Source organism: Camelina sativa, chromosome 12 (assembly GCF_000633955.1).
Source record: "Camelina sativa cultivar DH55 chromosome 12, Cs, whole genome shotgun sequence".
Classification (NCBI taxonomy): Eukaryota; Viridiplantae; Streptophyta; class Magnoliopsida; order Brassicales; family Brassicaceae; genus Camelina; species Camelina sativa.
This window is the reverse complement of record NC_025696.1, coordinates 27,979,611-28,006,645: the sequence shown is the minus strand read 5'-3', so window position 1 is coordinate 28,006,645 and position 27,035 is coordinate 27,979,611. Positions and strand designations below refer to the sequence as shown.

General features: G+C 35.4%; 8 protein-coding genes and 1 non-coding gene across 14 annotated transcripts; 7 read left to right on the top strand and 2 right to left on the bottom strand.

Annotated features, from left to right (window-relative positions):
* Window positions 3,343-5,759, top strand: LOC104732771 (heterogeneous nuclear ribonucleoprotein A2 homolog 1-like). 2 transcript variants are annotated; one of them, XM_010452353.2, is made up of 6 exons: window positions 3,346-3,603; window positions 3,940-3,980; window positions 4,085-4,248; window positions 4,341-4,440; window positions 4,535-4,704; window positions 4,821-5,759. In XM_010452353.2, exons 1-6 carry the CDS (start codon window positions 3,479-3,481, stop codon window positions 5,490-5,492), a joined length of 1,272 nt encoding a protein of 423 aa, XP_010450655.1. In that variant the 5' UTR covers window positions 3,346-3,478; the 3' UTR covers window positions 5,493-5,759. The 2 variants fall into 2 exon arrangements, with proteins under 2 accessions (XP_010450656.1, XP_010450655.1); XM_010452354.2 differs by lacking the exon at window positions 3,940-3,980 and having other exon boundaries at window positions 3,343-3,603; window positions 4,821-5,492.
* On the top strand, window positions 5,906-6,730 carry LOC104732772. The gene is made up of 3 exons (XM_010452355.2): window positions 5,906-6,087; window positions 6,181-6,309; window positions 6,438-6,730. Exons 1-3 carry the CDS (start codon window positions 6,049-6,051, stop codon window positions 6,615-6,617), a joined length of 348 nt encoding a protein of 115 aa, XP_010450657.1. The 5' UTR covers window positions 5,906-6,048; the 3' UTR covers window positions 6,618-6,730.
* On the top strand, window positions 7,655-9,574 carry LOC104732769. Its single transcript, XM_010452352.2, has 5 exons — window positions 7,655-8,019; window positions 8,125-8,198; window positions 8,413-8,718; window positions 8,800-8,883; window positions 8,956-9,574. The coding sequence occupies exons 1-5, from the start codon at window positions 7,684-7,686 to the stop codon at window positions 9,233-9,235; spliced, it is 1,080 nt and encodes a 359-aa protein (XP_010450654.1). The 5' UTR covers window positions 7,655-7,683; the 3' UTR covers window positions 9,236-9,574.
* On the bottom strand, window positions 9,628-12,716 carry LOC104732768. Its single transcript, XM_010452351.2, has 6 exons — window positions 12,547-12,716; window positions 12,093-12,149; window positions 11,980-12,013; window positions 10,186-11,899; window positions 9,972-10,065; window positions 9,628-9,864 (listed from the first exon to the last, which is right to left on the bottom strand). Exons 1-6 carry the CDS (start codon window positions 12,645-12,647, stop codon window positions 9,825-9,827), a joined length of 2,040 nt encoding a protein of 679 aa, XP_010450653.1. The 5' UTR covers window positions 12,648-12,716; the 3' UTR covers window positions 9,628-9,824.
* On the top strand, window positions 12,849-14,681 carry LOC104732767 (ribosomal RNA-processing protein 8-like). 2 transcript variants are annotated; one of them, XM_010452350.2, is made up of 9 exons: window positions 12,849-13,140; window positions 13,229-13,290; window positions 13,370-13,421; window positions 13,509-13,623; window positions 13,702-13,796; window positions 13,894-14,000; window positions 14,095-14,209; window positions 14,300-14,344; window positions 14,444-14,681. In XM_010452350.2, exons 1-9 carry the CDS (start codon window positions 12,907-12,909, stop codon window positions 14,513-14,515), a joined length of 897 nt encoding a protein of 298 aa, XP_010450652.1. In that variant the 5' UTR covers window positions 12,849-12,906; the 3' UTR covers window positions 14,516-14,681. The 2 variants fall into 2 exon arrangements, with proteins under 2 accessions (XP_010450652.1, XP_019089303.1); XM_019233758.1 differs by having other exon boundaries at window positions 14,095-14,344.
* On the top strand, window positions 15,985-18,551 carry LOC104732766 (serine/threonine-protein kinase HT1-like). 2 transcript variants are annotated; one of them, XM_010452347.2, is made up of 6 exons: window positions 15,992-16,534; window positions 16,953-17,085; window positions 17,182-17,377; window positions 17,460-17,584; window positions 17,680-17,838; window positions 18,160-18,551. In XM_010452347.2, exons 1-6 carry the CDS (start codon window positions 16,404-16,406, stop codon window positions 18,481-18,483), a joined length of 1,068 nt encoding a protein of 355 aa, XP_010450649.1. In that variant the 5' UTR covers window positions 15,992-16,403; the 3' UTR covers window positions 18,484-18,551. The 2 variants fall into 2 exon arrangements, with proteins under 2 accessions (XP_010450650.1, XP_010450649.1); XM_010452348.2 differs by lacking the exon at window positions 17,680-17,838 and having other exon boundaries at window positions 15,985-16,534.
* On the bottom strand, window positions 18,629-18,700 carry TRNAD-GUC. The gene has a single exon. It is a non-coding gene; the product is annotated as a tRNA-Asp (tRNA).
* On the top strand, window positions 20,473-22,923 carry LOC104732765. 3 transcript variants are annotated; one of them, XM_010452346.2, is made up of 9 exons: window positions 20,473-20,777; window positions 21,090-21,183; window positions 21,304-21,383; window positions 21,510-21,616; window positions 21,721-21,806; window positions 21,971-22,024; window positions 22,106-22,259; window positions 22,372-22,385; window positions 22,495-22,923. In XM_010452346.2, the coding sequence occupies exons 1-9, from the start codon at window positions 20,660-20,662 to the stop codon at window positions 22,595-22,597; spliced, it is 810 nt and encodes a 269-aa protein (XP_010450648.1). In that variant the 5' UTR covers window positions 20,473-20,659; the 3' UTR covers window positions 22,598-22,923. The 3 variants fall into 3 exon arrangements, with proteins under 3 accessions (XP_010450648.1, XP_010450647.1, XP_010450645.1); XM_010452345.2 differs by having other exon boundaries at window positions 21,507-21,616; XM_010452343.2 differs by having other exon boundaries at window positions 20,474-20,777; window positions 21,501-21,616.
* LOC104732764 (surfeit locus protein 2) lies at window positions 23,686-25,665 on the top strand. The gene is made up of 6 exons (XM_010452342.2): window positions 23,686-23,773; window positions 24,121-24,320; window positions 24,841-24,938; window positions 25,045-25,215; window positions 25,304-25,346; window positions 25,459-25,665. Exons 1-6 carry the CDS (start codon window positions 23,750-23,752, stop codon window positions 25,538-25,540), a joined length of 618 nt encoding a protein of 205 aa, XP_010450644.1. The 5' UTR covers window positions 23,686-23,749; the 3' UTR covers window positions 25,541-25,665.

Genomic DNA, 27,035 nt, shown 5'->3' with positions numbered 1-27,035 from the left:
TGAATTATTTGAGATTCATGTATTAACGTGTTTATAATTTTCTATTGTTTTTTTAATTATCTCAAATTAATTTTTTTTTAATTTATCAACCTTGATTGGTTGGTCATAAACCCTTCTATTTTTTTTGCAAACATAATTTTTACTATTATTAATTCAATCCCAAAGAAAGATAACGAGTAGAAGCTCATCAACCTAATGGATGGATAAAATAGACTAATCAAACACACGCTTACAACAAACATAGATAGATAGATTGGAAAAACATAAATCGTTGTTGATAGATCCATAGGAGCTCAAAGACTGTGACACCCTGGTTTGCGGAAAGATTTAAAAGAATTGATTTGACCACATATGTCACCAAAATGCAATTATTTTTGGTCAAGAGTCTTGAGAGAACTTCATGATGGGTGACCTTCATAGAAGTGATTGTTGGAACTGTGCAAGTTCTTAAAGCCTCCCAGACGTAAAAAACCTGCCATCAAATATGGATGGGTCCACGGGCCAGGAATAGATGTAGGGCTCACTTATAGAAAGGTGGGTCCATAGACTGAGAGTGGACATATGCTCACTAATCAAGGTGGTGGTTGAGGCATTACAGCGATAGAGGCTACATCATGGTGTGTCAAAGACCTTTCCACGAATACATTGGGAAATTTAACATTAGTTACTATCAAAAGACTTTGTGACGTTAGAAAAAAGTTTTTACTTTCATTGGTTCTCAGAGGCTCGGAGAAAGCCATTTGAGATAGCAAAAAGACGTGAACATGTTCTCTCCAAACAGGAGGAGGACAGAGCCGAGGTTCTTTCTATGGTGGAGAAGGTTGAACACAAGGTTAATTATCTTCCCAAGGGTGGAAGGTGGAGGAGGTTGGACGCAAGGTTTTCTCCCTAAGGGAAGAAGGTGGAGCCAAGGTTCTCTCCATGGTGGAGGAGATTGGACGCAAGGTTATTTCCATAAGGGATGAGGGCGGAGCCGAGGTTTTCTCCATGGTGATCATACATTATTGTGATGGTACATCACTGATTAGTATATTATGTAATATATTTTTTATTCAAAATAGTTTTTGAGCCAATAGTTTTAGTAATTAAAAAACTATGCAGAAGTGAAAGTAAAATAGTTGGCTTAATGTGTTCATATAGACATTTTGTAGGTGGTGATAAAGAATATATTTGTAACATAGAGTATATTTAGGTATAAAAAGAATACACTTTTAATAGTAACATACATAAAAGATTTGTAAATCGATATAAATCAGTGTGTTATAACAAAAATAAAAATTATAAATAACGTATACAAATTTTAATATATTTTTGTTAAATTTAATTTAATTTATAAGACTTTAAACCCGCACATCAGGCAGGTCCTCATCTAGTTTAGTAGTAAAGTGTGGATTTAAAGTATAGACTAATGTAAATTATTATATTTTTATTTAATTATATATAAATATTAGTTTTTTTTTTGTAACATCTGATTGTAATTATTATTAAACGTGTATATTACAATGATCCTCATGGAGGAACCTTATTAGATTGTTCGGAACATAATAATGAAACTTGAAGGAATTATTATTGATTAGAGGGTCTCTTGCTAATTGATTTGCTGCTTTGTTGCCCTCTCTTCCAATCCATGTGAACTTGATTTCTTCAAACTTTTCCTTCCAATGTAATACTTCTCTGATCCAGTTATGCATTCCAAAATTGAAAGATTGTCTGTGTAGTAACTTTGTAAGCTCGAGACAGTCTCCTTCAAATATGACTTTGCGCAGACCTTTTATCCAACAATGTTGCATTGCTTGAATTAAGCTTTGACATTCACTCTCTAGAGCATTCTGAACTTTTTTCCCTTTTGCCTGGCTTGCTCCCATGTAAGTTCCAGTAGAATCTCTTATGATCCATCCAGCTTGTGGTTCCCTATCTGAACTAACAGATGAGGCATCATAGTTACACTTGAGCCATAACATCTCAGGTTTTTCCCAGTTCTTTGTTGTTGCTGATGAAGCTGTTGTGAATGTAGGATTTAGCGATGATAAATATGCCTCTGCATTTATCCATTCTTCAGTATCTTGTCTTGCTGCTTTGATTGTGTGAGTCCATGCTTGATGTCTTTGTTGGAAAACTAGAAGGTTACGACTTTTCCAGATTCGCCAAACGATCCAGATAGGAAGTTGGTGGCTGTAATCAGTGGTGTTAGACAGACTGCAACTCAATACTTTATCAAGATTTTCCTCCAAAGATGAATTTGCATTTAGCAAACCAGTAATCGGGTGTCCCAAGGCTCGCCATATGTATTGTGCATGATAACAGGTGAAAAACAAATGGTTTGCTGTTTCTTCTGATTGGCAACATCTTCGACATATACTCTGGTTAGTTATGTGTCTCCTTCTTAAATTTTCTCCTGTGGGTAAGATTCGTGACACCATTTTCCATAAAAAATGCTTAATTTTTGGGGTTGTCTTCAGTTTCCAGATTTTCTTCTTGATCTCAATGTTGCCTGGTATTAATGGTTGGTGTTGATCCCGTAATTGTGTTGCAAGATAGTATGCTGACTTGACTGTGTAGAAACCACTCTTTGAATAATGCCATCCCATAAGATCTGCACCCTGGTTCGAATATAGCTTGATTTTCTTTATTATTTCAATGTCATCTTGATGTACCTGTTCTGTTAGTTTCTCCTCATCCCATGCTGTTGGCTCAGACCCAATCCAATTGTTTAGCGTTGTTGGTGTGGGGTTACCTCTCGGAATTGGGGCTCTTGGTGGGTTTGTTGGGAGCCAAGGATCATTCCAAGCATCTATCGACTGTCCATTGCCAACTAAAGGTCTCAAACCTTGTTTCAGTAAATCTCTTCCATGGAGGACTGATCGCCAAAAATATGATTCTTTTCTTTTTCTTGTTGCATGGAGAATATTGGTATCCGGATAGTACTTCCCTTTGATTACTCTTGCCATTAGACTTTGGGGCTGTTGTAACAATCTCCACGCTTGCTTTCCAAGTAAAGCGTAATTGAAAAGTTCCAGATCTCTGAATCCAAGGCCTCCTAAATTTTTAGGATATCCCAATCTCTCCCATGACAACCAGTGCATCCCCTGTTTGTGTTCATCAGAGCTCCACCAGAATCTTAAATGTACTAATAAGGAGAGAGTTAAACTTTACTTTGATGTATATTATTTTTTTTTGTTTTTTTGGTTGATAAAATCCATTTTTTATTCATAAATTGCCAAAAGAAACCAAAAGACAATCTAACGGGTAAGATTCACTCATTACAAAACAAAGAAAAGTGAGATCAACCGTCCTTATTTCTAAACACAAGAAACAAGATTAAGATCGAGTGCTACGCAGAGTACAATAAGTATCCCCCCACCCCCTTTCTCTTCTCTAAGGGTTTTAGGGATTGTTCACTGCACGCTTTTAGGCGTCTGCCGCTTCTTCTTCTTCTTCTTCGTTCTCCCAAGGGTTTTAGGGTTTCGCTTGTGCCGTCATGGATCCTTATGGAACGGAAACAGTTATCGAAGATGAAATCCAGGATCCTAAACCATCCGATGATGTTGAAGACGATGACGACAAATCTCAGCCTCACTCTAGTGGCGGCGTCGATAGTGCTGGGTACGTTTCTTCGCTTTCTTCCGAAAAGATTCTAGATTCAGGAATTAGGGTTTGGTTCTTTTCTCTATTTCATGAAAATTTTGATAAAAGGAAGAATCTTTTTTGTTTCGAATCTCTTAGGGTTTTCTAAATTACTAATCTTTTTCGTTAAGCTCTGTGAGATTTATGGCTTGTTAGGGTCTTTTGCTATAGAAAGATTCAGACTTGTCATAGCTTTTCTTACGAATTAGCATAAAAGTGATTTATAGAGTGGAGGAGGATAAGATTAGTGCTCTTCTCTGGTTTCTTAATACTTAGTGTTTAGTGTACTTATACGATGTTTTGTGGAATTTGTAGAAAGATATTTGTTGGAGGTTTAGCCAGGGAGACAACTTCAGGTTAGCTCTTGTGTCTGGTTGCAACATTGTATGAGGTTAGCGCTCTCGTTATCGTGTAAAGTTCAATACTTTAATTAACTCTGGCTTTCGATTTGCTTATGCAGCTGAATTCGTCAAGCATTTTGAGAAGTATGGAGAGATCACTGATTCTGTCATTATGAAGGATAGGAAAACTGGACAGCCTCGTGGGTTTGGGTTTGTCACATATGCTGATGTCTCTGTGGTCGACAAAGTTATGGAGGACAATCACATTATCATTGGGAAGCAGGTGACATTGAGCTGTTCCTTACTTTGTAAAGTTTGTGTTGTGCCTTACAGTGTGATAATATTCACTCTATGTTTTTTTTTTTGGCTCTTCAGGTTGAAATTAAGCGGACAATACCAAGAGGATCCGTGAGCTCTAATGATTTCAAAACCAAGAAGATATTTGTTGGTGGGATTCCTTCATCTGTGGATGATGGTAAGAACTTTCCCATTTTTATCTCTATCATATGCTTTTTGTTTCAGAGACATGTTAGACTTAGATATTAATCTGCTGATTGGTGTTTGAATAGATGAGTTCAAGGAATTCTTTATGCAATTTGGAGAGCTGAAGGAACATCAGATTATGCGTGATCATTCAACTGGAAGATCACGTGGCTTTGGGTTTGTTACATATGAAAGTGAAGATATGGTAGATCATCTCTTGGCCAAAGGGAACAGAATTGAGCTCTCAGGGACTCAGGTAACTGCACGCTCTTACAAATATTATTGATATTCTAAGAATTTGTAGCTATAATCAGGACACTCTCATCTGCCCTGTAACTTTGCTGAATTGTCTGTGGAAATTTTCTCGTATAGGTTGAGATAAAGAAGGCTGAGCCAAAAAAACCGAACTCAGTTACAACCCCGTCAAAGCGGTTTGGTGACTCTCGCTCTAACTTTGGTGGAGGTTATGGAGATGGTTATGGTGGCGGACATGGTGGCGGATATGGTGGTCCAGGTGGTCCTTACAAATCAGGTGGTGCCGGCTATGGAGGTGGCCGGTCTGGTGGTTATGGAGGATATGGAGGAGAATTCGGTGGGTATGGTGGTGGTGGATACGGTGGTGGCGTGGGACCTTATAGAGGAGAACCAGCACTTGGATATTCTGGTCGTTATGGAGGAGGTGGCGGTGGTGGTTACAACAGAGGTGGTTACGGTATGGGAGGAGGCGCTGGGTACGGTGGTGGACCTGGTGATATGTATGGCCCGCCATACGGTGAACCTGGAGGTGGGTATGGTGGACCAAGTGGCAGTTATGGTGGCGGTTATGGTAGTAGCGGTATTGGTGGATATGGGGGTGGAATGGGTGCTGCTGGTGGCGGAGGCTATAGAGGTGGTGGCTATGACATGGGTGGACTTGGAGGTGGAGGCGGAGGAGGTTACAATGGAGGTGGAGGAAGCGGGGGAGGCTCATTTTATGGAGGAGGAGGAAGTAGAGGTGGATATGGAGGCGGTGGCAGCGGACGGTACCATCCTTATGGAAGGTAGAGAGTTTTTTGATAAAAGCTCCAATCTTCTTCTTACTTGTTCCGTCATGCTTAGTTTGTGTAATGGTTATCAAGATTGATGATAGCTAGATATTGTATTCTGAGAGAGAGGAGGCTTTTAGGGCTTTTGGTTCCCCCCCTGAGTAGTTTACATACATTTTTAGAAAATTATCTCGGCGTAACAGTGTGCCAGATTATTATTTTTTTTTACGTAGAACTCGTCTGGCAACTTTAGACTTAGCTTGTATCACATCGATTTTGAGTTTTTGACTCGAATCTTGTTATAGACTCTTATGTAGTCTTGTTTGTAACATTATCATTAGAAGCCTCTTTATGTGTCCGAAGGTTTGATTGTCTTCTTTCTCCCTTAAGTGAGAGCCACAAATAGACCAAAAAAGATATCTGGTGGTCAATCATCTGTCTCAATTCTTTAGATTCTGCTCTGTATCTCGTGTTCCTTTTCACAAAATTAAGAGAAACTTTTAACACTGGGTTCTTAAGTTATTGTCCCTCTCTCTCATATCAAAAATTCTGGGTTGATAATCTGACTAGTGGAAATGGCAACACTTGCATCAGATCTCGCCTGTATCGGAAAAGTAACGATTTTTAGAGCGAAGTCAAATCACAGATATTTTTTTTTTTTTTTGAGTTTTCTCCCAAAAGGATGGTATAAAGAGTTGATTTTGCAGGTAGGAGGAGGGAGGTTGGAGATAATTTGCAGAAAGAAAGAGAAAGGAAGAGATCAGAGCAATTACCCTTACAAAGTCATTGAAATCACTCCTCCTCCCAAGTCTCTTGGCGTTCGTTGTCTTCCTCATGTCAGTCTCAACTCTTCTTCTTCTTTTCCTTTTAACTTTTTGATAGGAAATGAATGTTTCAGAAGACAAGTATAAGGCCTTATCAATATGTAGATGAGTTTTGATGAAAAGCTCTTTGATTTTGGCAGAACCTTCAGTGCGGTGAGAACGTTATGATAGAAGGGCAAACGTACACAATCTCTGCAGTGACTCATCGGTATCAGCTCAGGAAAGGCAAGTACGAGCCGAGTGAGAGGAGGCTTGATGTTCTCTCCGCCGCTAGATACGTCTTAAACCTTTACTTCGACAATTTACTTCAAAACTCTTGATCTGTTTTTAACCAAATGTTTGGTCTAGATATTTTAGTTATATCCGTGAATTCTTGTGAATTTTTTGTAATCAAGGATTTGTGCTTCTCTTTAATTTTGTATTGTTTTGTTTTTGCCATCATTTTATTAAGTAAACAAAGTGAGTTGAACAAGAGCAATAGGTCAAGCACTGAAAAAAACAGAGCAAAAGCAAAAAAGAACACAACTCAAACAGCAATAACTTTATGATATATATTTTTATAGAGTTGTTTGTCTAGTGAGGAAATTTATCTCTTGGGGGCAACTTCGTGTCATCGACTAGTTTCGGGTTTTATCGAGAGGCTTACCTCCGCGGTGGTTTGCGTTATCCTCAGGATCTTTCGATCCCTCTATCTTTACTCTAGTTGTAGTTTAATAGCCGGGTGTTGCGTGTTGTTCATGTCTGTGCAGCCCGTGAGTATCTTTCTTACCCTTGGTAGATCACTAGTTGATGCTATTAGCTTTCATGCTTCTTATTTACTTTGTTGTGTAGTTTGACCCGGATGTTGTGTAGATTAGGCAACATACTGTGTCTTTATTTTCTCCTTTGTAAGTTAGTTGATTGTATCATGCACTTGTTAATCTGACACACCACATTAATAACACTTCTAGTTGAGTATAGTTTTTTCATATAATCCGTATAAAATGCTTACAAATTAGTTTTAGTATGCTTTTTGACATGTCTACATTGAACGGATGAATCAAATACTGTATAAAATTAAATTGACGACTTCGTTAAACTACACGTTTAAGCAAAATGTATGTGGCAAAGAATTGAAGCCAAATACATAAAAAATTTCTTCTTCTTCTTACTTATGATCTATAAACTAATATTTGAGTCATCTTCAGGCAATTAAAATTCGATCACTCACATAATATATAAGTTTAGTTGACCAACGTGCCCTGATTAACTAAAAACCACTGCCTGTCACCAAAAAACAGCAAGACGGTCAAGTAGATTTGTAGACATCTCGAAACGAATCCGTCTGTGAGCTTAATTTTACGTCACCGCTTTGTCACATTCGTGTGGACGCCTCACGACGTGTTTATGAAACATAAAATATTTTTGCACTCTTCTTTCAAAAAGTCAGAACTCTTTCTCTCTTTCTCTCAATTTGAATCTGAGAAGAAACCGTCGCTAACACGTCAAATGGCTGAAGTTGAGAACATGAACTCTGTTCCGGCGTCGGAAGACACAGAGTATGGATTTAAACGGCCGGAGATGTACAGCACCAACATAGCCAATTCCATTACTTCGTACGGTCGTCATGTTTTTGTTCTTTACAAAACACCTGAAGCTTGGCCCTCACATGTCGAAGAACAAGGTTTACCTCAGCGTTTCGCTACCTTGCTCAAAGATCGCAAATCTGATCTTCTTGTTCAGGTTATACATTTTCTTACGTTGTATCTCTTTCTTATGAAAGTTTATTCTTAAAACCATTACGCTGACATTTTTTGTCTGTTTGTGTGCTTGTTGGTGTTGTTATAGACGAAGCTTAATGTATGTGAAGGTGGTGGATCTGATGGTGATGTGTTGGTTTTTCCAGATATGATCCGATACAAGTGAGTTCGTCTATGTTTTGATGATACAAGTTGACTAGAACATGGTTGACTTGTAGTTATAGGTTTCTAGAGAGTGTTGTATAAGCTAACTTTAGAAACTTTAGATATTACACTCTAGATGAGCTTGTTGAACCTGAGATTCAGATCTGAATCTGGAGATCTTGAGTTTAGTGACTTATATAAAACTCTGTTCTTGTGTTGGTTTTGACTAAAGGGGGGTTAAGGATACGGATGTAGAAGGTTTTGTTGAAGATGTTCTTGTAAATGGGAAGGCATGGAGCTCTGGGACACAAGAAGAGATATCTGGAACATTTGTATTTGTGTGTACTCATACTAGTCGAGACAAGAGATGTGGAGTTTGTGGACCAGTGATCTTAGAGAGGTTCCAAAAGGAGATTGGCTCTCGTGGACTTTCCGACCAGATTACTCTGAAACGATGTTCTCACGTTGGACAACACAAGTATGCTGGTAATTTGATCATCTTCAGTCCTGATTCTGCTGGAAAGATTTCTGGCAATTGGTAAGTCACTGGTTGGATCAATAACTGGATATGTTATATAGTTTATGGCATTGCCGAGTAACAGTGCTGGTTTAAATGTAGGTATGGCTATGTGACTCCTGATGATGTGCCTGAATTGCTTGACCAGCATATTGCAAAAGGAGAAATCATACAAAGAATTTGGAGGTATTAGATTTCAAAGACTCATGTTTCTAGCTTGTATATGCCTCGGACTTAGCTAAGTTACTTCTGTTTCAGGGGCCAAATGGGCTTATCTGAAGCTGAAGCTGAGAAAATGATAACAAACGGTAACAAAGAGGAGAGCAAGGGGTTCACAGGAGGATGTTGTAAGGGAACAAAAGGCGTTTCGTGTTGCCAAGAAGAAACCCCAAAGCCAGAGCCAATTAAGAAAGAAGGAAGAAAGTGCACCATATGGTTCCAGCGTCTTGACAAAGAAGAGTTCTACATTGGAGCTGCTGTGGTTGGAGCCATTGCAACTATAGCCATGGCTTGTACCTTTTTCAGGAGGTCAGGATAAGAACCTAACCTTACTTACTTACCAATTTGATTCATATAGAAGTTTTCTTGGAGATTGCCACAAGACAATAGACAAAGAAAACATCCATTGATTCGACCACAAAACAGAATCGAGGAATTATGTTCTTGTTTTTGTCATTGATTGATTCTACCATTGAAGAAACATAAAAACTTTTTGGTTTCTGTGAGCGTTTTTGCGTTTTATGTTCTCACATTATGTGCTTTTGTTGTAATGGCCATATCTTTTGTGATTGGTCTAAGCTCTCTCGCTTTGATGCATTAACTAAACGTTGATTTTGGTTTGTTATTTTGGTTCAGTTATATTTATGTTTGAAATCAATTACTGTCGATAGATTGTAACAAAAGTTAGTTGGCGATCGTTGTACTGTTCTGTAGGGCAAATATAATCTTTCATATGAAAGAAAAATAAGGAGAACAGTTTAAGTTCTTACATTAGCCAGGGGTTACAGTGCTATGCAAAATCGTATTCTTTGTTGTGCTCATCCCAATGTGCTCTGTTGTTTCTCTTTCCATTCCATTGCTACTTCACTTTGGTTGGAAAGATGACAAGATTACTGAGATTACTGATGCTAGCTCACATTCATCAACTCTTTTAATTTCATGAAGACACTGTTAAAATCAGATATCCGGTAATTAGAGATTTGATATCCTTACGCTTAGTAGGCAACATGAAACTTTCATACCGAAAACAAAAACAGATGCAAATAAATGTATACCTCTCTTCAAGGGATGGCATTAGCTCTTTGACAGCAGAAACAATGATCGACTCATCTGACTTCTGTTGCGATGAAGCTTGCTTTTCTTCACTCACTGCAACACACAAGTGGAAATTCAGTAAGAAGATGACTCTTGGGAACACAGTCTGGTTAACAGTAAAAGAAAGCTTTAAAGAGTGAATTTGTACAAGATTCTAAACGTTTTTATCCTCACCTTCTATATCTTCTTGAAGCCTCGACTCGCCTCCAAGATATGAACGTTCATCCGCTTCTAAGTCTAGACCTTGACGGTCTGCAAATTTCTCTAGTAAGCAGCCGATCAGGTTATGTGCAACCAAGCTTGTCTCATCAGATATATCTTGGACTGCGAGGTACTGGTTTTTGTTTCTTCTGCGTGGCTTCTGCTCACCATGATCATCAGACTTTATATTTTCAACAGAAAACAAAGACCGAGAGCTGAACTGGTGATCTCCTTCCATCTCAATATCCCTCTCAACCTTGACTCGGATATTGCTCGTACCTATGTCATGTTTATCACTCCTAAGTGTTGATTTATTGGACGTGGGAGTGAAATAAAGAGACCTAGGATGATCTCTAGTAATACTCTCTGTCAGGTCTCTTATAACAATCCTATTGACAGAAGAGCTGAAATCATGCTGGTTGGTTGCGTGTGTAGAATCAGTCGGGTCCAAAACCAAGCATTCTGCACCACTTTCTTCATGATCCGAATCAGCGGACCCCATTGCATCTTCTTGAGTGTCTTTGACTTCAAGCTTTATGTTTCGGCATCTACTCTCGTTATCAAATAAACTACAACTCTCAAAATCATCATCATCATCATCATCACTGTCTTCTAAGTCCTCCATATAAGCATCATCAAAGTCCTCATCAAGCTCATAATTTGGAATACAGTGGCAAAATATTTGTTTCACTTGAGCACTCACATTTAATACACACTCTGTCTCTTCCTCAATTGCTTCCCTTGGAAAAACCTTATGCTCTACATTCCGCGTCCTCCTGTTGACCAATGAAAGAGCTTCCATCAAAGACTTTGGAACGGTGTCCATATCACTGCACTCAAACAGATACTCAATCAACATTTTTCTAACCGCTGATCTTAAGCTGTCATTTGATACTTCAGCTTCCGGGTCTAAACAAAGATGCAATCTTTTCAGCTCAGGAAACCTGACCTTACGGAGTAACCAGACTGCCTTCACTATCTCGTTCTGCAGGTTCTTTGTTTCTGGTGAGAACCGAAAAAAATCTGTGGCAGCAGTCGTTTTGTAGCCAGGACTTAGCTTAAGTGACAAATCTACCAACGACAACGCTTTAGCCAATCGCTCCTGCAGTTTATCCCCTGCAGAAAGTTCTGAGAGCATCTTCTCGATAGTTTGCCGCACTTGGTTTATCAGATCACTTCGACTCTGACCAAATCTACTGGTTTTCAGTTGAGGTATCACTCTTGAACCTTTAAGTTTTCTTTTCATTGCACGTAGAGTCTGCGTTGACAAACCATCTAGCTCATTAAGTACCTTCATTGCAGCATCACGATGGGACTGCAAAGTGGATGTTCTCGCCAAATTCATCATGCAATCTTCCCGGAAATTTGCGGGATCACTCAGAACTTGATGCAGCTGATTAATAATGTCTTCTTTACCAATACCGTCTTTTCCTTTTCCGAAATCTCTACTGATTGAATCTCTGATAATCTCTTTCATTTTCCATCGAGTCTTGTCAAAAACAGTAGAGCCTCCTGTGAGTATCATTGCAATAAGATAAAGACCTTTATTCGTCATGAAATCAAGCTTTCTGGCAACTTCGAGACTGCTGAACTTTAACTCCTTTTGTGGAACATCATTGCATACTTGTTCATTCTTGCACATTCCAAATGCTTCCTCTACTCGCGACTTAATGGTCTCGTAGAATATCTGGAATCACAAAAGAGATCTCACTGAAAGGAACTATGAATACTTCTATAAAAAAAAGAGGGTGAATGAGAGAGACATACATCATCTCTCCTGAGCAAAGATTCAGGGACGAATCTGTTTTACCAAGAACAAGAGTCAATCAATCAGCTAAACCAAAGGGAATAACAAAATAGAAACTCGGTAATGAACTCACTCAGTCTTTCCCGGAGTATGGTCCTTGGATTCAGACATATCACAACCCAATAGCCACCTACAAGGATTTAAAAGTTTCACTTACAGTGTCCTAAAGACAGCAAAAGACAAAACAAAGTCTAAAACTTTTTTTCAGAGGAAGATGAAAGGTTGAAACTTTCACAAAGCCCTAATAAGCAGAGAGATTGATTCGAAATCAAAACACTCGTTTCCTACATCTAAGTTACAACCCCAACAGCCATCTAAAAAGCGTTCACTTCAGGGTGTCAAAGACAGCAAAAGACAAAACAAAGTCTAAAACTTTTCTCCTCGGAACATTAAAGGTTGGAACTTTGACAGAGCCTAATAAGCAAAGAGATTGCTTCAAGACCAAAACATTTGTTTCCTCCATCTAAGTTACAAATTATATTCCTAAAATTCACACACAAACATATAAAACCAGAAAGAGAAGAAACCTTCTTTTGAGACGAATCTGCTCATCTTGATCCTTAATTTGTGAAAGTATCGAAGCACAATCATTCCTGAAGAACACTAAACCATCATCATCATCATCCATAGCAGTAGCAGATGATGTTCTTCAAAGGAATTGGGAACGACGATTTTGGTTCTTTTTGCATCGTTTACTAGTTCATAGTCATACTACCAAAAAACTTAAACCGGTTTCGAAGATTTTATTATTTTTTAGTGTACCGGCTTATTAGGTCAATACAAAAAGCCCATTAATGGCCCAAAAGATAAGAAACTCCATCATCTTCTACTTCTGAAACTAAAAAACCTAAACACAGAGAGAAAGAACGTTAAAGACGACGGCGACAATGACGGCGACCGCCATGAAAGACGAAAGTACAAGCAGCAAAAACAGGAAGAGGAACAAGAAGAGACAAAGGAATCCTAAACCTTCTTCTAAAGAAGAACCTATAGAGTCGAAACTGAAGAGTCAAAAAGATACCAAAATCAACAAAAACAATAAGCATGGAGGTTCTTCTTCTTCTTCTTCTTCTTCTTCAGCTTCAAAGAAACGAGCTAAACCTTCCAATTTCCTCGATATGGTCTCTCTCTCTCTCTCGATTACATTTTTGATATTGTTTTGCTGTCTTATGATTGAAGTTTTATGGAGGTTTTGATCAATTTATACAGCTTCGAGAGAGATTATCTGGTGGGCAATTCAGGATGCTCAATGAGAAACTCTACACTTGCTCGTAAGTTTTGATTTACTAAAAATTCTTTCTGGTGATTTTAATCTTCAGCTTAGTTCAAAAAAAATATTTGCTTTCTCAGTGGACAAGAAGCATTAGACTACTTTAAAGAAGATCCAGAAATGTTTGATATGGTAATTAAAACTCACACCATTAGCTATAGAACAAGAATTCTAAGTTTGATTCTTTTTTGAGTTGAATTGTTTAAATTTTGTTTTCAGTATCATACAGGGTATCAGCAACAAATGTCAAACTGGCCTGAGCTTCCTGTTAATTCCATTATAGATTGGCTATTGTCTAGAAGCTCTTCTTTAGTTGTGGCTGATTTTGGCTGTGGTGAGCTTTTCTTTTATCCCTGTGTTTTTTTCTTACCCGCTGAAATAGCTTTTACCGATATGATAAAATCTGTTTCAGGTGATGCAAGGATTGCTAAAAGTGTGAAGAACAAAGTTTTTTCCTTTGATCTTGTCTCAAAGAACCCTTCTGTTATTGCCTGCGATATGTCAAATGTATGTACGTCAGACTCTTTACTGCATTCATGTTACTTTGTTGATTTCTTTGTTCGCTCAGACTTAAACTGGTATCTTTGGGGCTTACTTTGTGTAGACTTCACTTGAGTCTTCATCAGTGGATGTTGCTGTTTTCTGTCTTTCATTAATGGGAACAAACTATTCTAGTTACATCAAAGAGGCACATCGAGTTCTTCGTCCAAGGTCAGCTTTTGTTTACTATTGCCAGTTTCTTCTTCGTTATATTGGTTTCTGTCATGATTCTGAATAACAGTTCCTGTGGGTGTGTATTCAACAGCGGTATGCTTCTTATAGCGGAAGTAAAAAGCAGGTTTGATCCAAACAATGGAGGAGCAGACCCTATAGACTTTGTGAAAGCAGTTTGTGATCTTGGATTTACTTCGGTTCTAAAGGTAAAATCTTTTGTCTCTATATACTCTTCTCCTTCTTTTTTTTTTTTAGTTTCCCCTATGAGAAAGATACTCATTTTGTTCTTTTTGCAGGACGTCTCGAATAAGATGTTCATCTTATTGCATTTCAAGAAAAAGGTTAGTGAATAAATGCTTCCATTAGGTTTGGTTAGTCTCAGAACTTGGATCTCAATGTTGTTAGCAATAACCTTTTTATTTAATCTTGTTATTGTATAGGAGCAGTTGGATTCAAATCAGAAGACTATAAAGTGGCCAGAGTTGAAAGCATGTTTATATAAACGTCGATGATGACTTTATGATGGTTTGTCAATGTTGTATCACTTAGGCATATTTTATCTTCGGTGAAAAAAAAAGTCAGAGTTTTGCACCCTTTGCTTATGAAATTTTGTACGAGTAAATCAATTACATTGTGGTCTTTGAAGTGTTAAGATAAGTTTTCAGATTTTTGTTAACATAGAGGTTTAGTTCATGAATGTGTCATGCGTCCCTTTTAGTTTTAACTTGTCATATATCCAAAAAAAATTCGGTTTGTTTCAACAAATTTCTCCCTTAATGAAGTTTGGTTTTCCTTAGGAACTTATCTCAGTCAATTAGAATTTTTTTTCACTTTCGATTAGGAACTTATTGTCACTTTATATACTACAAAACCTCTTTGATTAATATAATCATAATATTTGAGAGCAATACGTTGTATGAGTTGATCCCTATACTCCATTTGTTACTATCTTCTGTTCACTTGGTTTGCTACATGCCTACATCTACTTACTTCTGCTTGATTTCTTAGTCTTGGGATAGAATAAAAAAAATTGGACACAACATGAACATATTGATGTCTAAAAAAAAGAAGTCTAAATCAAGATCTGAGCTAAGTGATGCAAAAACTTGTTCTACTAAATGAAATGAATTATTCAAATTGATTAAAAAAAAAAAATACCAAAAGACTTTACTGCTTTAGAGCCAATATTTTACTTTTCTTACACTAATTAATCATATGATCTCACTTAGGGCATCTTTATAGGGGAAACTATTTTGGGTTTTCTTAGAGTAAAAATATTATGAAAATAATGTAAGATCACTAGTTAAAATCTTTTGTTAAGAAGTTAGTTATTTGTAGAACATGTTTAAGATCATAAGATTTAATAATATAATATTTTTAAACATATTACAATTATAAAAACTTATAAAATAACATTTAAATTGTAAATTTATAAAAATTTTACTAAAATTCAAAATACAATACTAAATTGTTATGAAACAAAAAAAAACATTGTACACAAAATTAAAGTACTAAAAAGTACTGATCTTGATCTTGTAATAAAAAGGTTCGCCAGTTCGCCTTCTCTCCGCACCGACGATTTTTTTAGTTTTCTTTTTCTGGCCCACGATCTCTAAATTTTAAATTCATGCACATTTTTTTGTCTTTATGTCAATTAATAAAAGAGTGTTGTTCGTTAAAGATTAATAAAAGACTTTGTTTTTTTCTTTCAATATTTATATAACTATTTATTTATTTTAATTTTTAAATATATATTTGTTTCACCGTTCTATCTTTACATTCTAGGAAACTTCCTTAATATATTTTGTTCATAACTTTGACTTTTTCCGGTTATGTCCGGTTCTATTCATTTGATTTTATTCGGTTTGTGTATTATTTAGTCAATTTTACGCTTCTGTAACTTTGGCCGACCAAAAAAGGACAGAACAAAACAGAGAGAGAGATACGAAATTTTCTTGTCACTTTACTTACGCGGCGGATATAGCAAACATCTTTTCTGATAATTCAGAACTTTTTGTCTTATTACTAATTCAAAATCCAAAAAACAAAAAAGTTTACAAATACATTAAATTCAAATCTTTACCAGCAGTACGACCATCTTTATCATCACATTTTTGACCATTTCTCCATCTGGGTTTAATTATCTTCACTGTTTTTTTTTTTGTGTCACACAACTCAGTTTCAGAATATCTTATTTTTGTATTTTTTGTTATTCACAAGTTGATATTGTTGTCTCTTCTGAGTTTATTGTTTTATTATATTTATGGAAGTCTCTTGATTTCGCTTTTATATCCCCAAAAAGCATATTTTCTTGATGGTACCAAGAATGATTAATTGATCATCAAAAGGGTTTTGATTTGACAAGTCTCTATAATCAAACAAAATCTAAACCTTTTGGTAATGGGATCTGTAACTGAGTGTTACTCTAATGAAGTGTTTGAATTAGATCCTAAATGGGTCGTTGATCCTCAACATCTCTTTGTTGGTCCCAAGATTGGTGAAGGTGCTCATGCCAAAATTTATGAAGGAAAGTAAGTTTACTTAATTCAATTTTGCTCCATTTATCAGATTAATATCATAAAAATTCTAATTTTTGCTTCAGTTTTACTTTATGATTCTTAAATCCATTATTGATTCCCTTTTTCTCGGGGATCGTTCTTGCTTGGTTCTTGAACTTGAGACTTTGCATATTGTGAAGAAAAGATTGAAAGTTTTTTCTGAAAAATATGTAGTCTTTAGCAATATAATTTTTAGTTTAATGGGTTGTTCAATGAGTTAAGGGATCAAAAGGGTAGTTTTTGTATCAATATTTGCTAACGCATCCACTGGAAATTTAGTGTGAATCAGTTTTTGGTGTAAGTGAGAATTTTGGTTTGGTGACGTGTTATTGTTGATGAAGAGTAGTGAGATTGATAAGGAGATGTGTGGTTTCTTTGTTTAATTGTTTAGGTATAAAAACAAAACAGTTGCTATTAAGATTGTTAAAAGAGGAGAATCTCCGGAAGAGATTGCGAAAAGAGAGAGCAGATTCGCAAGAGAGGTCTCTATGTTGTCTAGAGTTCAACACAAAAACTTGGTCGAGGTTCAGCTTCTTATCTTTTACCAATCTCTGGTTCATATTTCTAGAGAGTTTGGTTAGAGACAAGGCTAAACGTTTTGATTCGGTAACTTTGTGTAGTTCATTGGAGCTTGCAAAGAACCAATCATGGTTATAGTCACCGAGCTTTTACTCGGTGGTACCTTGCGTAAATACCTTGTGAGTTTGCGTCCAGGGCGTTTGGACATGCGTTTAGCTGTTGGGTTTGCTCTTGATATTGCTCGGGCCATGGAATGCTTACACTCTCATGGAGTCATCCACCGTGATCTCAAACCAGGTGACAGTTTAACCGATCACACGTCAAGACATTCTAAAAGTTACAATCTTGGTCTTATTTCTATCTTTTTGTTGGATTGCAGAGAACTTAATCTTAACTGCAGATTATAAGACGGTTAAGCTAGCAGATTTCGGTTTAGCTAGAGAAGAATCATTAACCGAGATGATGACCGCAGAAACTGGTACATATCGTTGGATGGCTCCCGAGGTACTAATACTATACTCAATGAAATCATTTTTCGTGTTTTGCATTTGCCTTTTGGCTCCAACAATTTGCTGAATCCAAAAGTTACGGTTAAATAGCTTTATAGTACGGTCACATTGAGGCATGGCGAGAAAAAACACTATAACCATAAGGTAGATGCATACAGCTTCGCCATCGTCTTGTGGGAGCTTATCCACAACAAGTTACCTTTTGAAGGCATGTCAAATCTCCAAGCTGCTTACGCTGCTGCATTTAAGGTTTCATTCTTGATTTCGAAGTCTCAACCATGTGATTCTTGATTTTCAAGTCTCAACCATTTGATTCTTGATCAAAGTTTTAACCTTGATAGTAATTTAAACGTTTAGTTCTAGACTTCATCCATTTGATTCTTGATTTTTATTCTTGGTTCTTGATATTTTATTGTTTGATTCTTGATTTCTAACCGTTTAGTTCTTGTGTTTTGAAACACTTTGATTCTTGTTTTCTAACCGTTTGAATCTTAAATCCAAACCATTTTGTTTCTTTAAGTTTCAAACCGTTTGATTCTAATTGTTGTATGCTTTCATATTGCCGGTTAGAACTTGAGGCCTAGCGCAGACGATTTACCAGGGGATTTAGCAATGATCGTAACATCTTGCTGGAAAGAAGATCCAAACTATCGACCAAACTTCACAGAGATTATTCAAATGCTTCTACGTTGCCTCTCCACATTCTCAGCACCTGAGCTTGTTCCTCCGTCCATTAAACGTGTATTCTCGTCCGAAAATGCGGTATTGCCACCAGAATCGCCTGGAACTTGCTCATTGATGGCTGTTAGAGACGGAGATCAGATTCCTACGGATGCAAACTTGCAGCAGAAACAAGTTAGAGGAAGCTTTTTCTTCTGCTGCTTTATAGAGTGAAAAACTGAAAAGTAATGTATTTAATAATGTATTAGTTTCAATATTAATTAGCTTCTATTTTTAACTAATGAATTTAACCGAAATTAAGGGAGTTGAAAGTGTTTTAAACTTAAAATTCCAAAAAAAAAAAATGTATACAAAAAGACGCCGTTGCCGGGGATCGAACCCGGGTCACCCGCGTGACAGGCGGGAATACTTACCACTATACTACAACGACCTTGTTGAAGCAAAATTTAGTGCAAATACAAAAAATCACATGTCAAAAGAAGCAAGAACACTTTTGTCAAGGTGATTGTAATAAAGTTTTAAACACTTTTCTTTTATCAAGGTGCACTCATCATGAGCAACTTATATATCATGCATAGGTACATGTTAAACCATGTATTTTGAAGGGGATCTTATTGTGAACACTTTCAGAATCGAGCATAAATACATGTTAAACCATTTATATTGAAAGTGATCTCATTCAAAATCCTGCATATGTCATACATGTAAAACCATTTTTATACATGTAAAGATCTATGTTACACAATTCTCTGATTTATTGTATTTCCAGTTAAAATAAAGCAAAAAAATGAAAAAAGTAAAATGCATTCATCATTTTTTACAAGATGATATAACAAATGACACAAAAGTCTACCATTTTTTAAAAACATCTGTTGTAATAATGTCTTAAATATTTTCTTAGAGCATCTTAATTTATCGTTTCTAACAAGAACTTTCACTAATAAAAAAGTAAAATAAATATACTAAAGTAAGAGAAAAGTTGAGAAACGGTTTTCAGTTGAGAACTCATCAGAAACATTTTTTTTTTATATATGACATACTATAATTGGTTAAGTTTTTTATTATTATTTTAATATAATTTTACGTGTCTTGACATATGACATACTATAATTGATTAAATTCTTTTTTATTAGAAATTTTAATACTATCATTTTACGTTTTTTTGGACATATGACAAACTATAATTAGTAAACCCATTTTTATTATATTAAATAAAAAAATTATATTAAAAATTATTTAAATAATATGCTGAGAAACTGAAAGAGTTTACAGCGATAAAAATGTTCTTAATTTTCATTTGTTTTTTATTAATCCAATATCAAAGAATTTTTTTTTAAAGATAGATTTTTTAATTTTTTTGTACAATATTTGTTAATTATAATTGACGAATTGTAAACTTTTTTAAAAAAATAAAGAATTGAATACTATATAGGTCTAGGCTTGTAAATTACACAAGAGTAATGCATTCCCCATTTATAAACAGTTTTTAATATGTGTAAAAATATGTAAAATTGGATGAATTAGGAAGAGATGGATTAGTTGGATTAAATATATACATCAACGGTTCCAATTTCACTCAAAAAAAAAATCTAAAAAATCTAACCATTTTGTTTTTTTTGAATTCTCTCTAGCTGCATAGATTGAAACCTGGTGATTTATTCGCGCAATCTAATTTAGAATTACTCTGTCTTTGTTCTCTTTGTTCTTACATATGATACACTATCATTGGTTAAATATTTTTATTATAGTTTTAATATAATTTTAAGTTTTTTGACATATGGCATATTATAATTGGTTAAATTCATTTTTATAATTTAATAAATAAGAAAATTATTAAAATAGTATATATTGAGAAGCTGAAAGATTTTATACTTTGTAGCAATAAAGATGTTCTTAATACTTCATATGATTCTTATTAATCCAATATCAAGGAGATTTTTTTTTTTCAAAAGTTAGATTTTTAGTATTTTCTATATAATATTTATTAATTATTTTTGATGAATTGTAAACTTAAAAATAAAATAAAGAATTGAATACTATAGTTTTAGGCTTGTAAATCACACAAGAATAATGCATTCCCCATTTATAAGTAGTTTTTAATATGTGTGAAAGTATTTAAAATTAGATTATTTAGGAAGAGATGTTCCTTCTTTGTCTCAAAGCGACGTCGTATTTTCATGACCTATGACATTTACATTTTCGAAAAAAAAAAAAACTTAAAAATCTTTTTATTTTAAGGAAAAATCTGAGAACTGAAATTTTGTTTTTGTTGGATTCTCTCAGATTCCAGAGATTGAAACTTTGTAATACGTTCGGACATCTAATTTAGATTTACTACTAGGTCTCTGTTCTCTCCTTCTTACATACTTTGCTTTTTTTTTTTTTGGAAATGTCGTCACCGGACATTGTCGGAATTCTGGAAAACACGAAGGAGCTTGATCGGTTAAGGAAAGAACAAGAAGAAGTGTTGGTTGAGATCAATAAGATGCATAAGAAGCTTCAAGCTTGTAAGTGTTTTTCCCATTTACTCCTACTAATACTCCTCGAACAATTTTGGTAATTTATTTTCTTTGTTCTAACAAAATTTGTGTCTGATCTGATCTGAGACTAGTAAAAAATTTTGTTTTTCTGGGGAAAATTTTGTGATTTGACTAGTTATTAGTATCAGTGAAAAGTTTCGATTTTGGATCATGGAGTAATTAGAGAAATTAAATCTGAATTAGGGGTTATACAATGCCATTGAATCTACAGATTAAATTCTAATTTAGATTGCTGCGATCTACGAAATCAAAATCGTGAAAGCTTTGTTTTGTGTGCAGCTCCTGAGATAGTTGAAAAGCCTGGTGATATCTCATTGTCAAAGCTTAAAAATTTGTACATTCAAGCGAAAGAGCTCTCCGAAAATGAAGTAACGTAAGTCATAGTTGTGAAGTTAAAGACTTTGAATTGATTCTTGGACTAATGCTATCTCTAAATGACCAAATTTGTATCTAACACAATAAGACCCTTTTGGCTTTGTGTATAAACACGCAGCGTGTCGAACATTTTGCTTACTCAGTTGGATTTGATGCTTCCGTATGGACCAACCGGGCAGCAAAGGAGAAAATTAGGAGGTACACACAACAAGTTACTTTAATTGAACTGTAATGTTAATTATTCTCTGGCAAGGCTTGTGTGATACAAAGGAATTAAGAATTTTTTACCGATGCTTTGTAATGATATCACATAAGTGGCAGAAGGCAATGACCAGAAGAGGAAGAGGATGAAAGGTGATTCTGATGTCATAAGACTTTCTCCTTCCATGAGGAATCAAATTGAAGCATATGCAAGTCTAAAGGGTGAACAGGTAAATACTATTTTACATCTACATTTACATTTTTCAGTACCATGCTCATATCTGTTTTTATTTGGATCAGTTCAATGCTCACAATGTCTGTCTGATTTATGCAGGTAGCTGCAAGAGTTACAGCAGAGAGTGCTGATAAGGATGAATGGTTTGTGGTTAAAGTAATCCACTTCGACAGAGAAACAAAAGAGTAAGCTTTAACCTTTCTTCTGCATAAGTTAGTTGTCGATGGCCTAATATTATGCCTAATTTTTGAATCTCATACAAATGCATTCTTCTGGTCATATCTGAAGTTTAATAAGTTATGTCCTGTTTCATTAATGAGTCTGTAAATGTTTCAAACTTTAATCACAGAGTTGAAGTACTTGATGAAGAACCAGGAGATGATGAAGAAGGAAGCGGTCAGAGGTAAAAACTCATATGAAAACTTTTGAGTTGTGATTTGGTGTTTGGGAAGTATACTGAGATTTATTCTCTTGGAATCTTTAGGACCTATAAGTTACCAATGTCATGCATTTTACCATTCCCCAAAAGAAATGATCCTTTAACCACCCAAGAGTTTCAACCTGGTAAACACGTCTTAGCTGTATATCCCGGGACAACTGCACTCTACAAAGCAACTGTAGTAAGTACCCCACGAAAGGTTAGTATTTTGTCACAACCATACGCATCTATCTTTATAACTTGTCTTTCTGTCTGAACAAAAACACTAACCTCGAGCTATTTTACATGGATGTCAATTCCTGCAATATCAGAGGAAGTCTGACGAGTAAGTTCTTCAACCTTTTTCAGTTTGCTTTGTCTTGAATTTGTAGTCCCCTTGAACTGGACTCATGTTTATCTATCTATCGTATAACAAGAACTGTTCGTCTGATTAGGTACTTGCTGGAATTCGACGATGATGAGGAAGATGGAGCATTGCCTCAAAGAACAGTACCTTTCCACAAAGTGGTAGCTTTACCAGAAGGTCATCGTCAGTGAACGAAAACAACTCGCGGTATCCATTGATCACATCAGTCTCTTGTAAATAAACCGAAAAGCGAGAAATTCACGAAGAATTCAGTTATCAGTCTCCATGGCAAGACCAATCAGAAAAAACCGCGGTCTCTTTCATGTAGTTTCAGAGGGGTAGATTAAGATAACGTTCATGTTTGTGTGTGCAATATAAGTTAAAGCTGTAACCTTTGTGTCAAATTAAGGAGATGTTGAATGAGAGAACAAAAGAGAAGCCTTTGTATCATTCGCTTCCGAGAATGTAGAAAACTCCGTTCTTATGATATGAAATTGGATGATTTGGTTTCTATGAAGCAATCAGGTGAAAAAATCTTACTTAAAGTCTTAAGAGAGGGAAAAATGCATGATTTCAGTATCACTCTAAAGCCAGTAAGTCATATACTATTATTCATTTATTTGTGAATCACTGAATCATTTGATCACATTTTAGTCTAAATTAACGGATGATTTGTGGTCAATCTACTCTATGAAGGTGCAACGGCTAGTTGATAACAACTCAAGTTATTACATATTCGCTGGTTTTGTCTTTGTGCCTCTCAGTAAACAACACATCAAAAGTTCCAACGCTATGCAAAAACTAGCATATAACAACAACAACAACAATAAGCCCAAAAAAGCCGGTGATCAAATTGTCATTATTTCTGAGGTTTGTGGCTTTGTGATCAAATGATTACTCTTATTAGTTAATAACAATGTCCAAAGATCTCATGATTAGTCAATCAACATGTTCGAGTACGAGGGTATAAAAATTAAATTTCGGTTTATTCATACTATACCGGTTATACTAAATTCGGTTTTGGTTTTATTGATTCTCTCTACAAATTATTGTATACTATTATTTTATACAAAACAAACAAGAAATTTAAAGATTTTCCATTCTCAGTATAAAAATTTTATTTTCTTAAGATTTATTTTGTAATATTTAAACGAACAAAGTAAAATTATTTTTTTTTGGTTTGGTTCGGTTAATTTATTTGGTATAGTTATCGTTTCCGCCAAAACCAAAACCAACAAATTTGGTTTTGGTTTAATACAATTGGGTTCGGTTATGGTTTTATGTCCACGAACTAAAGAGAGAGAAGTCTATGCTTGCTTAAGCTTGAAGGTGAATCGGAGACGATGATGCAGAAGAAGACGGAAGAAGTATTGGAAATTGATCCTTTGCCTAACATGGTACTAATGATATCAGAGGAAGAAGGTGATGAAGAGAAGTGGTGTGGTGAAGACGATGAGAGGATCGTGAGAGAAGAGAAGAGAAGAAGTATGTTGTGTCGTAGAGGAAGAAGGAAAAGAAGAAAAAGGAAAAAGGCCTATGGGCCATGCTGTTTTATTTAAAGGCCCATATATGTTAATGGGTTATTTTGTGGTAAGAGATAACAATTAGGTTAAGATAACATCTAGTATAAATATGTAAGATTGTGGTATTAACAAGATAAGGAAGTATGAGAGTTTAAGCTAAGAGTGGCTAAACCTACAAAAACCTTCAAGAAGGGAAGAATCTGTTTGGTTCACCGACGTTCGTTGATCTTGGGAACGGACGGCTCAGATGCGTCGAGACTGGTCACGAAGTTTTAGCTGGAGACGAAGAATCTTACGCTCTAAAGAAACGGTGTCGTGTAGGACTCATCGATCACGCTTTGTCTCAGGGGAAGTATCCTTTCAACATGTTCTCCCAATGCCCATTTTCTCGGTTAGTCACAAAAAAAAGTTTCTCAATTTTTTATGTTTTCTGGGAAAAAAATCAAAATTTTCGAGATTGTTGTTGTTGGGGTTAGGGTTCATAAGAGTGTAAAGATTAAAAATCATTCACCAATTCTACTAATTTCAGGTTTCAGTATTATCAAATTGACAAATTTGTACGAATTGCGATTCAAACAAATCATTGGTTATTAACTTTTGATATGTAAAAGAAGTAGAAGGTGAATCTGTTTAGTTGTTTATGATGTTTCTCTCTGTTTTTATAGTTTTGTTCTTTAGAATCACTGAGGAGCATTGGTTGTTAATTTCTGTTGTATTTAGTCAGTTTGAATTGCATTGAAAATAGTTAAAAGTTATAATCTTTCTTTTTGATTTTGAGCCTTTTGGCTTTTTTCTCAGCATCCAAAATGGTTAAAGTTCAAAGCTTTATTCTGGTTTTGGCTATGTTCTCAGCATTGGAAATGATGACAAGTTATAAGGCTTTTCTTCTTGCTTTTTGGCTATGTTCGCAGCTCGAAACTTGTGTGCAAGCTTACTGGGGATACTGTGAACAAGAACGAGGAACATATCTGGAAACACGTGAATGGGAGAAGATTTCTTAACAAATTAGGTTCAGTAAATTGGTTTCCGGTCATGATAATTCATTGACATTTTGTAATGAATCTTGCTCATGTTATTCATGGCTTTTAATGTTTTGATGTTGGTAAATTTGATAGAGCAAGTAGAAAGAGGGGCTGGATCAGGTGGAAGGACCGAGAAAACACAAGTAACCAAACCAAGATGCGATAAGGAAGATAGTAGTGATTCCGAAGAACCTGACTTTTGGATGCTTAAGTCAAGTTCTGGTTCAGAGTCAGATGAAGAGATTGATGAAGGATACTGTAAAGGTTGTTCTCTTTTCTTTTCTTTTTTTGTTGGTTCCATTGTTATCTCCTATCCAAACTTTAACTGGATTTGCATCTGATTTAAGTACAGGTTCTCATTGTGATGCCAAAGAATCTGAAGAGCTATCAGAAAGGTATGTACTGTGTACATTTCCTCTCTCTCTCTCTCTCTCTTTTTTTTTTTTTTGGTACAATCCTTTTGATTTTGTCTCAAAATAACTCAATTTAATTTGGTCTCTTCTACAGAACAAAGAGAATGTCAATAGATATTGGACCAAGTAGCTTTGCTTCTAGGAAAAAAAAGAATAAGAAGGATGAGTCTTCTTAAGAAGTTGATGTGGACCAAAAAGAAAGAGCACAATTTTTGTTTGTAAAAAGAAGAGCTCTTTTGAAAATTATGTCAGAATCTCATGACTGCTAAATTGCAAAACCGAACCATCCATAACCCATTAATCACAAGTTCAAGCCAAATCTAAAGACGAAATGGAGGCAATCATCTAAAGACACAAATCACAAATGGATAGCGAGTCAATCTAAAGACACAAATGGATAGCTAGTCAATCTAAGAAGAAGCTCGCTCAGCCCATGGTTCCCCAAGTTTAACATTAATTGAACATGACAAATTTCTCCCATGTTACAACTGCATTACATGTCACAACACATCAACACGGGGATAAAGAAGTCAACTTTCCTTTCGGCTAGATCGCCAAATATGCCCATTGTCGGTTTCCGCAGCATAATGAAGTTCATCATAACCTATAATTAAAATCTGAAGACAGTGAGGCTGATCACAAACAAACTGAGTTTTTCGAGTTTTGTTTAACCTCCCGATAATGAACGTGAGTGGAAGGAATGTTTTTTTTTTTTTTTTTTTACATAGACTTGTATTAATTGGACATAACAAACTATGTGTGGACTTATATTTTTTATCAACCATGATAACGATTAACGAACGTGGGCTTCAAAATCAATATATGAAGACCAACTAGGTAACAACCCGCACATAGTACATGATAAATAAAATTAGAATTATGTGTAAATTTAGTTGTTAGGATCTAAAATTTATTTGTGTAAAAAATATATATATAACCCGTGAAAATATGTTTAAATCAAATGATTATGTATCAATTAAATATATGTATAACCAGCTCTTTCTTAATCTATGCAAGATTTTTTATTTTTCTTTTTAAAAAAAATCTATTTTGTGTAAGAATATGTTTCGCCTCTAAAATATTATATCAATGGTATTATCTAAGTCAATTCCCTAGTCGTATTAAGTTTTAGGGATTTTACATGTTTTTACCATAAATACATTTTATTAAGTCTTGGCTGAGGACATCTTTTATCTCGTATTGTTTCTTTTACTTAAGGTTCACTTAGCCACCAAAAACGTTCTGAGACTTGTAATATGACACCTTTGGGTTTATTCAGTATTTTCATTTGATTTCTTCTACAAAGTTGTTCTTCACTTTTTAATCTATCTAAGAATGCTTGTTTCAATGTTTTTTGGGTTTGCATCCTTGATGATGATTTTCGGATATGAGTAGTGTTAGGGTTCTTGGGGATGGGATAGATTAGGTGGAGGATCTTAGGATGTAGAGTGTATAAGCTTTGATTTGTATGATTCCCTTCTGGACTAGAGTTAGAAATACTTGTTTCTCTTTGATCAATTGGAACTAGGTTTTAGACATTTCCGCACCTAAAAGGTGTTCGATGAAATGTCTAACCAACTAGTGTCAGAGACTTACGTTCCTAGCCTAAAAGACTAGTTGTCTAGGAAGTTTGTTGACGTGAATGAACTTGTTTTTCATGTCATACTTGAA

Coding starts and splice junctions, on each gene's coding strand:
- LOC104732766 (XM_010452347.2), top strand. CDS start 16,404: ATGGGATCTGTAACTGAGTGTTACTCTAATGAAGTGTTTGAATTAGAT. Junction 16,535..16,952: donor GCCAAAATTTATGAAGGAAA/GTAAGTTTACTT, acceptor TTAATTGTTTAG/GTATAAAAACAAAACAGTTG. Junction 17,086..17,181: donor AACACAAAAACTTGGTCGAG/GTTCAGCTTCTT, acceptor AACTTTGTGTAG/TTCATTGGAGCTTGCAAAGA.
- LOC104732771 (XM_010452353.2), top strand. CDS start 3,479: ATGGATCCTTATGGAACGGAAACAGTTATCGAAGATGAAATCCAGGAT. Junction 4,249..4,340: donor ACATTATCATTGGGAAGCAG/GTGACATTGAGC, acceptor TTGGCTCTTCAG/GTTGAAATTAAGCGGACAAT. Junction 4,441..4,534: donor TCCTTCATCTGTGGATGATG/GTAAGAACTTTC, acceptor GTGTTTGAATAG/ATGAGTTCAAGGAATTCTTT.
- LOC104732765 (XM_010452343.2), top strand. CDS start 20,660: ATGTCGTCACCGGACATTGTCGGAATTCTGGAAAACACGAAGGAGCTT. Junction 21,184..21,303: donor CTCTCCGAAAATGAAGTAAC/GTAAGTCATAGT, acceptor ATAAACACGCAG/CGTGTCGAACATTTTGCTTA. Junction 21,807..21,970: donor TTCGACAGAGAAACAAAAGA/GTAAGCTTTAAC, acceptor CTTTAATCACAG/AGTTGAAGTACTTGATGAAG.
- LOC104732768 (XM_010452351.2), bottom strand. CDS start 12,647: ATGGATGATGATGATGATGGTTTAGTGTTCTTCAGGAATGATTGTGCT. Junction 12,150..12,546: donor CAGATTCGTCTCAAAAGAAG/GTTTCTTCTCTT, acceptor AAATCCTTGTAG/GTGGCTATTGGGTTGTGATA. Junction 12,014..12,092: donor CATACTCCGGGAAAGACTGA/GTGAGTTCATTA, acceptor TTGGTAAAACAG/ATTCGTCCCTGAATCTTTGC.
- LOC104732772 (XM_010452355.2), top strand. CDS start 6,049: ATGGCAACACTTGCATCAGATCTCGCCTGTATCGGAAAA. Junction 6,088..6,180: donor ATCTCGCCTGTATCGGAAAA/GTAACGATTTTT, acceptor TTGATTTTGCAG/GTAGGAGGAGGGAGGTTGGA. Junction 6,310..6,437: donor GCGTTCGTTGTCTTCCTCAT/GTCAGTCTCAAC, acceptor TGATTTTGGCAG/AACCTTCAGTGCGGTGAGAA.
- LOC104732769 (XM_010452352.2), top strand. CDS start 7,684: ATGAAACATAAAATATTTTTGCACTCTTCTTTCAAAAAGTCAGAACTC. Junction 8,020..8,124: donor AATCTGATCTTCTTGTTCAG/GTTATACATTTT, acceptor GTGTTGTTATAG/ACGAAGCTTAATGTATGTGA. Junction 8,719..8,799: donor GGAAAGATTTCTGGCAATTG/GTAAGTCACTGG, acceptor GTTTAAATGTAG/GTATGGCTATGTGACTCCTG.
- LOC104732767 (XM_019233758.1), top strand. CDS start 12,907: ATGACGGCGACCGCCATGAAAGACGAAAGTACAAGCAGCAAAAACAGG. Junction 13,624..13,701: donor TGTGGCTGATTTTGGCTGTG/GTGAGCTTTTCT, acceptor AATCTGTTTCAG/GTGATGCAAGGATTGCTAAA. Junction 14,345..14,443: donor TATTGCATTTCAAGAAAAAG/GTTAGTGAATAA, acceptor GTTATTGTATAG/GAGCAGTTGGATTCAAATCA.
- LOC104732764 (XM_010452342.2), top strand. CDS start 23,750: ATGATGCAGAAGAAGACGGAAGAA. Junction 23,774..24,120: donor TGCAGAAGAAGACGGAAGAA/GTATTGGAAATT, acceptor AACCTTCAAGAA/GGGAAGAATCTGTTTGGTTC. Junction 24,321..24,840: donor TCCCAATGCCCATTTTCTCG/GTTAGTCACAAA, acceptor CTATGTTCGCAG/CTCGAAACTTGTGTGCAAGC.